Source organism: Suricata suricatta, chromosome 8 (assembly GCF_006229205.1).
Source record: "Suricata suricatta isolate VVHF042 chromosome 8, meerkat_22Aug2017_6uvM2_HiC, whole genome shotgun sequence".
Classification (NCBI taxonomy): domain Eukaryota; kingdom Metazoa; phylum Chordata; class Mammalia; order Carnivora; family Herpestidae; genus Suricata; species Suricata suricatta.
This window is the reverse complement of record NC_043707.1, coordinates 128,482,659-128,489,373: the sequence shown is the minus strand read 5'-3', so window position 1 is coordinate 128,489,373 and position 6,715 is coordinate 128,482,659. Positions and strand designations below refer to the sequence as shown.

Here is a 6,715-nt window from a genome sequence, read left to right as displayed (position 1 = left end):
ACCCACGCTCCCGGGGTCTGTGTCCCCACCTGTGAGGAGTGTCTGGGAGCACTGTGGAGAGAGCACTGCACTGGGAGCCAGGAGCCCCGGGCTCTGGCCTTGGCTCTGCCACAAGGCGGCTGGGACCTAGGGCAAGTCACCACCTGCTCTGAGTCTCAGTTTCCCCAACCGTAAACACGAGGGACGACACCAAAGTGACCAGAACATGGTGGTAAAAGGTGTGGGTGCTAGAACCCACCCGGCCACGTGCCCTAGAACAAGTCACCTCCCCTCCCTGTGCCTCAGTTTACTCCTCTATAAAATGGGAAGAAGACAGCCCAGCATCTGGCCCACAATGTTTTCCTATGACACTTAACACCCTTGAGATGAGGGGATCAAGGCCACCCACCAGGAACTTGCCTCCTCCTCGGAAAGGGAGACCGACTCACCAGAGGCTCGGGACCCTCCAAAGGGCTGCTGGCCCACCACCGAGCCTGTGGACTTGTCGTTGATGTAGAAATTGCCGGCAGCATTCCTCAGCATCGTTGTGGCCTCCTGGACAACATCCCTACAAGGCAGGGCAGTGATGTGAGGGCAGCCGGCTCACCCCGCACCAGCCCCAGGTCCGACCTCCTCCACCATGCAGCCCAGCCCCCACCGGCTGCCCAGCCGCAGCCCTAGGCCAGGCCCATGACACGGGCTGGCCACTAGCTGAGGGCCCTTGGGCAGCGTCTTAGAGCCCCTGAGCCTCCTCGTCTTCTGGAAAGTGACTGGCACGCCTCCTTCACGGGGCTACTGCAAGAGCTGGACAGGGGTGTCAGGCTGCACGTACGTGGCCTGTGCCGGTCCAGTTTCCCTGCCCCTCCCAGGAGCTGGGGGAACCCCGAGACGGCCACCCTGCCCCCAGCTTCCAATCCCAACTCCACGCTCTTAGAGCCAGGGTGGAGGCTAGTGCCACGGAGGAAAAGCCAAGTCCCAGGCTTAGCGTCTTGGCCCCTGGCCCCAATTTTCCTGCTCTGCAGCATGCGGTGAGGACCTTCTCAGTGGGGTCCCCTCAGACCCAGGGGAGCTGGTCAAAAGCACGGATTTCCCCAGCCATGCTCCCAATAACAAGACCTCAGAATCTACATTTCAAATAGGAGCCTAGCTGCGCTCTGTGCACCCCTGCTCCGGAGGCCTGTCAGGACTGAGGTGAGGGGAAGGGGCAGCATTTCTACGGGGATCCACGTCCAGGAGGGTGGGCTGGGACAGGACTCCAGGACAAGAGCAGAGGGGCGGCGGCTACTCACTTATCCTGGGCAAACACTGCCCCCGTGAGGCCGTAGCTGGTAGTGCTGTCCACCAGCTGCAGTGTCTCCTTGTACTTGTCGTCCGGGTAGACATACACAGTCAGCACAGGCCCGAAGATCTCCTAGACAGAAGCCCCAGGGTCAGGTCTCCCACCCGGGCCAGAGCCCCAAGGCCTCCCCGTCCCCCGGCACACCCCAGTCCCCAGGGCTCTGCCCACAGCTCCGCACCAGCAAGAAGGTGGCCCTGGTCCTGCCCTGCCTGCCCCTCCCTGACCTGGCAAAGGACCCAAGGAAGCTCACTGGCCCTCCTCGACAGCCACCGCTGTGCCCTCTACCACCCCTGCGCTGTCCCCCTGGGCGAGTGCCCTGACTTCTGAGCCGCAGTTGGTCATCTATAAGATGGGAATAGTAGCACCACCTCCCACCAGACAGGTGCCAAGATAGGAGTCTGTAAATGTTCGCTGTTAAGGTCGTGACGGTGGCCTCGGTGGCCGTGAACGGCGGAAGTGCTATGACACCACCAGGGTCGGCAATGTCAAGGACAGAGCACTGAGTCTGGGGTCAGTGGGGCTGCCCTGCTCTCACTGGGAGTGGGTAGTGAGACACTCCCCTTCCGGGACCTACCTCACACTCCTGTCTGTGAAATGGGATAATACCAGAAGACACCCATGTGCAAGGGCCCCGCGTGCGCTGTGCTCGGTGGGAGACCGTTCTCTACGCCCCAGTCACCTCCTTCATGATGGGCTCCTGGGGGTCCTTGCTCTGGACGATGCAGGGCTCCACGAAGTAGCCCACGGAGTCGTCGCACTTGCCCCCGGCCAGGATGGTGAGGCTGGGTGAGGAGCGCGCGTGCTCCAGCCACTTCTTGATGCGGCCGAAGGACTGGGGTGGGAGGAGGGGGAGGGCGTCACAGACCGGCCGGAGGTGATGGCACGCAGCAGCACCCCCAACACGCCCCAAAGGGCCCAAATTATGAAGCTGGGGGGGGGGGGCGGGAAGAGGGCAAGGGCCAAGGTCTGGCTGAGCCACGGCGGAGGCGAGGGCAGCTGTGCACACTCCTGCGAGAGCGTGTGTGCGTGTGTGTGAGGACGCGTGTGGCGGAACCACAACTACGATTCCAGAAACACGACACGCCCAGTAACGTACACACACACCTGGGCGTGGTCCCGTGTCCTCACGTTCAGGTATGTGCATGTATATACGTGCAGAGTGACACGCGCCTGTATACGTGTGAACACACCCATGAAAACGCACACATGCACACAGGGTGCATCTGTGTCTATGGGAGATGCATGTGTGCCTACATACACGTGAACATGGAGGTTTATGTGGGTGACGTGCCTGCACACCAAGATCACGAATGTGCTCGTGGAGGTCACGTATGTGCACATGTGTTTGGGCTCAGACAGGCAGGCCCCTCTGGGTGCATGTGAACCTGAACTAGGAGGGGGCCCGTCGAGCGTGGGTGCAGGCTGCCTGGAAGCAAGATTTCTGGTTATGGACGTTTCTGCCTTTTCCAAGCTCGGGGCGGGGGTGTCTGTGGGGCTGTCAGACCGTGCACGCTGCCTGAAGCAGGGGGGCTGGGTCGCCCCCAGTCAAGGCCCCCATGTTTCCTCCTCCCTCTCCCCCACCCAGGCCAGGGCTCAGCCCCCCACGAACCTTGGCATCGATCACTGCAGAGAAGAAGGTCCCAAAATCCTCTGCTGGCTGGAGGCAAGGGAGGCACCAGAAGAGACAGAGTCACCAAGTCGCTGCAGGCCGGAGACAAAGGGAGCCCCCTCCCCGCACATCCCAGCCCTGCCACCGCCACAGCCACGGTGCGGGAGCCTCCAATCCCATCAGCCGCCCGCTGGGCCGCGGCGGGGGTGCAGTGCCACTCACGTTGCCCACTTTGATCCTGCCGTGCTCCTCCAGCAGCCGCCCTTTGATCTGCGGCCACAGCGACTGAGGCACATAGAGGCGGGAGCAGGCCGAGCACTTCTGGCCGCCGTACTCGAAGGCCGAGCGCAGGGTCCCGCTCACCACGCTGTCCACATCGGCCGAGCAGTGCACGAAGTGGAAGTTCTTCCCACCACACTCTGCGGGGGGAGGGGGGCGGGTGGGGTCAGGCTTCCCGGCCAGCAGGGCACCCGTCACGTCACCTGCACCTGTGCACAGGTGCACCCAGGCCCCACACTGGCGGATGGGCTTGGGAGAATGCAGGGTCTCAGCTGGCCGTCATCCCGGAAGCCAGCGAGCCAGGCCCTAGTCCTGCTCTACGGCTGAGGACACTGAGGCTGGCGCAGGGGTGCTGCCTGCCATCAAGGCAGAAAAAGCACCAGACGCCCAGGCTCCCGGGGGCCAACGCACTCCCAGAAGTGGGCACAGCTTTCTTGGTATCCTCCCAACCCCCAACCCAGCTAGAGGATAGAAGGGTCCGCTCCATGTCAGTCTGAGGGCCAGCCCCTCCTCCCTAACCCAGGGCATCGGAAACCCTTCCCAGTTTCCTCAGCCTCCAGGCCCTGGCTCCCTCCCACCTCAGCTAACGGCAGCAACCCCACCCTGGGCACAAAGCACTGACCACCTTCCAGGCCCTGCTCCAAGCACTTCCTGCTTTGTCTCACTAAAGCCTCACACAGCCTCCCATGATCATTCCGTTCTAAAAAAATTTTTTTTGCATTTGTTTATTTTTGAGAGAGAGAGAGGCAGAGCGTGAGCAGGGGAGGGGCAGAGAGAGAAAGAGACACAGAATCCAAAGCAGGCTCCAGGCTCTGAGCTAGTGGTTAGCATATTCCCATTTTAAAGACAGGAAAGCCGCAGAGGCGCCTGGCTGGCTCAGTCAACAGAGCCTGAGACTCTTGATCTCTGGGTCATGAGTTCCAGCCTCATGCTGGGCATAGAGATCACTCAGACAAAAATCTTGAAAAGAAAAGAGAAAAGAAAAGAAAAAAGATGGGGAGAGGAGAGGGGAGGGGAGGGGAGGGGAGGGGAGGGGAGGAGAGGAGCACAGAGAGATGAAGGCTCCAGGCCGGGATTCGAGGCCAGGATTCGGTGGAGCAAGCAGCGGTCTCTCTTCCTCAGGGCACAGCGGGAAGGAGGCGGAGAACAGAAAACCGCCCACAACTCACTGCTCCCCACCTTATATAACGGGTGGATCGGGGTACAAGTGACGAGGCTGGCAGACAGTGGTGCACCTTCCCCGGCCACCCCCCTCATCAGAGCCAGGACCAGCGCAGGAGCGAGCATGCTGAACCACCAGCCCCCTCTCCGCCGTGTGCAGCGTGACCCTGGACAGCCCTGGGGCCTCCGCACACCCCCTCTTCCCTCTGTGAACTCTGCGCAGCTCTTCTCACTGCCCAGCATCATCGACTGCGTGTCCCCTGTCCCCTCCGCTATTGGAACTCGAGTTCCTGAGGGCTGGGTGCGGGTCTCTCCCCGTCCCGCATCCCTGGTCCCCAGAAATGCCTCCATAGATGTTTAACATTTTATTTGCTGAATGATGAACGAATGAAGGAATGGATGGATGAAAAAATGCTCATTCTGAGGCCTAAGTGCTTGGTGCGACCCCCCCACCCCAAATCTAGCAGAGCCGAGGCTCCGCCCCTAAGGCCCTCACTTCTCAGCTCCCGCAGGGCCGCCCCACCTATGGGGACCTCACCTTTGCCTCTTCCTCTTTCACGACAGCCAGGGGAGGGGTCCCTGGGGCCACAGAGGAGGGTGCCAGGAGGGGGGCCTTACCTCCCGCCAGGCGTGGGAAGGTGCGGAACTGGTCCAGGTTCTGGGCCACCTGCTTCCACAGGTGCTTGAAGGTGCTGAAACCAGAGGGTAAGCCAGGCTGAGGGCCCCGAGACAGCGAGGGCCCTGGGGGGCGGGGGGCAGGCACCACCACAGCAAGGGGCCCAAAAGCCCAGCAGGTGGGGGCAGGAGTCCCAGCGAGGGTGGCAGGGAACTGAGTAGGCGGAGGCAGCTGAGACAGGTGCACGGGGCCCATGGGGAGGCAGCAAGGGCAGGCTTGGTGGCAAGAAGACGCAGAGAAGGCTGGGGAGCCTGCCCCAGACACTCATGACCATGTGACCCTGCAGTCCTGACTCAACCTCTCTGAGCCTCAAACTGGGTACCTCATCCGGGCACTGGAGGGCACCACGCCTGGCCGAGCTGTTCTGTGACAGCACTACCATGAGCCAAGGGCTCAGGTCAGCACCAGCCATGCTGTGGGTGCCTGGAGGGGGAAAGACGCCACCATGGTCTGGGAGGGGCACCCCCAGCTCAGCACCCAGGCTCCAGGGGCCAAATCGTCCCAGGAGGGTCCTGGGAGAGAGGGAGCTCAGGCCCCCACCTCCTCCCCAAGATCCAAGTGTGACCAACCTCAGCACCACAAAACAATAAAAATGCTAATCACCGGGGAGCCTGCGACACAGTAGCTAATACTAATTTATGACTTTCCTACCTTTAAGCCCGCTGCTCATCGGAGCATGGCAAATGGGGGCCAGGCCCGCTCCGCCCGCTAATAGGCAGGGACCCGGAGGGCCTGCACTGGCAGAGCGGGTCTTTTTGGAAAACGGTCGTCCTCAGCAATTCTAACGCTGCCATCACACCCGGCAAAGCCTAGCAGGAAGGGCGGGGGGGCGGGGGTAGGGGAGCCTGAGGGTGGGGAAGGGAGACTGGAAGCCACCACAGGTGTCCCCGCGGACACCCAGAAGGACCCCAGGGCAGAGCCCAATATTTCCACTCAGATGACCCGCAGGCACCTCAAGGTGGGTGGCATGGGGTCCGTCACTCTCACCCAAGCCCCCCAGGGGCCTGCCTTGGTGCCCTCTGGGTCCTCTGCCAGAGCCCGGACAGTCCCCCTGCAGCCCTCCACCACTGATCCAACCCCCTGGCATCTCCCTGCCGCCTGCTCTCTGGAATCCATTCTCACCATCTCTCCTCTGGTCAGGCTCTCGCTGTCCCTTCTACACGCGGACATGTGGACAGCCTCCTCCCCGGCCTCCCGCCTCTGGTCACTGGTGAGCAGCCAGCGCGACCGTGCAGGACAGAGGCTGCAAATGCAGGGGCCCAGCAGGGCCAGGCTGGGAACGGATCACCAAGTGCGCGGAGAGCGGGGGCCTGGTGAGGGTGGCGGGGACCCCAGAGCACCCCAACCCCGCCTCTGGCCAGAGCGCACCACGTGGGACATGCAGGCCCAGAGGGGTCCGGTGCGCAGAAGCAGCTTGAGATCTCAAACATTGATTTTTGCAGGAAACGGCCCCAACTCTACAAGGTTGGTCTGACTCAATAAGGAATCAAAGAAAACAGAGCCATTTCCCAGGGCCAGCTGGAGAACCACCATTAGTAATCTTTGCTTGAAACAGAACTGCTTAATCTACGCCCCAGGCATAAAGCTGTCTATGGCTCCCGTCACCTCCGGGATGAAGTCCAGACACCCCGGCGGGCTCACGGGGCCTTACGGTCCTGGGGCCAAACCCCCC

General features: G+C 61.9%; 1 protein-coding gene across 1 annotated transcript in view; it reads right to left on the bottom strand.

The window, feature by feature from the left end:
- Positions 1–8: 8 nt before the first annotated feature.
- Positions 9–6,715, bottom strand: part of ALDH4A1 (aldehyde dehydrogenase 4 family member A1) — a 25,754-nt gene continuing 19,047 nt past the window's right edge. The window contains exons 10-16 of the mRNA XM_029945893.1: positions 6,166–6,173; positions 4,986–5,059; positions 3,150–3,346; positions 2,928–2,975; positions 1,998–2,150; positions 1,269–1,390; positions 9–547 (exon numbers count right to left, since the gene is read on the bottom strand). Of these exons, the coding sequence (XP_029801753.1) occupies positions 352–547; positions 1,269–1,390; positions 1,998–2,150; positions 2,928–2,975; positions 3,150–3,346; positions 4,986–5,059; positions 6,166–6,173 (798 nt within the window). The 3' untranslated portion in view covers positions 9–351. The remainder of the gene's footprint in view (positions 548–1,268; positions 1,391–1,997; positions 2,151–2,927; positions 2,976–3,149; positions 3,347–4,985; positions 5,060–6,165; positions 6,174–6,715) is intronic.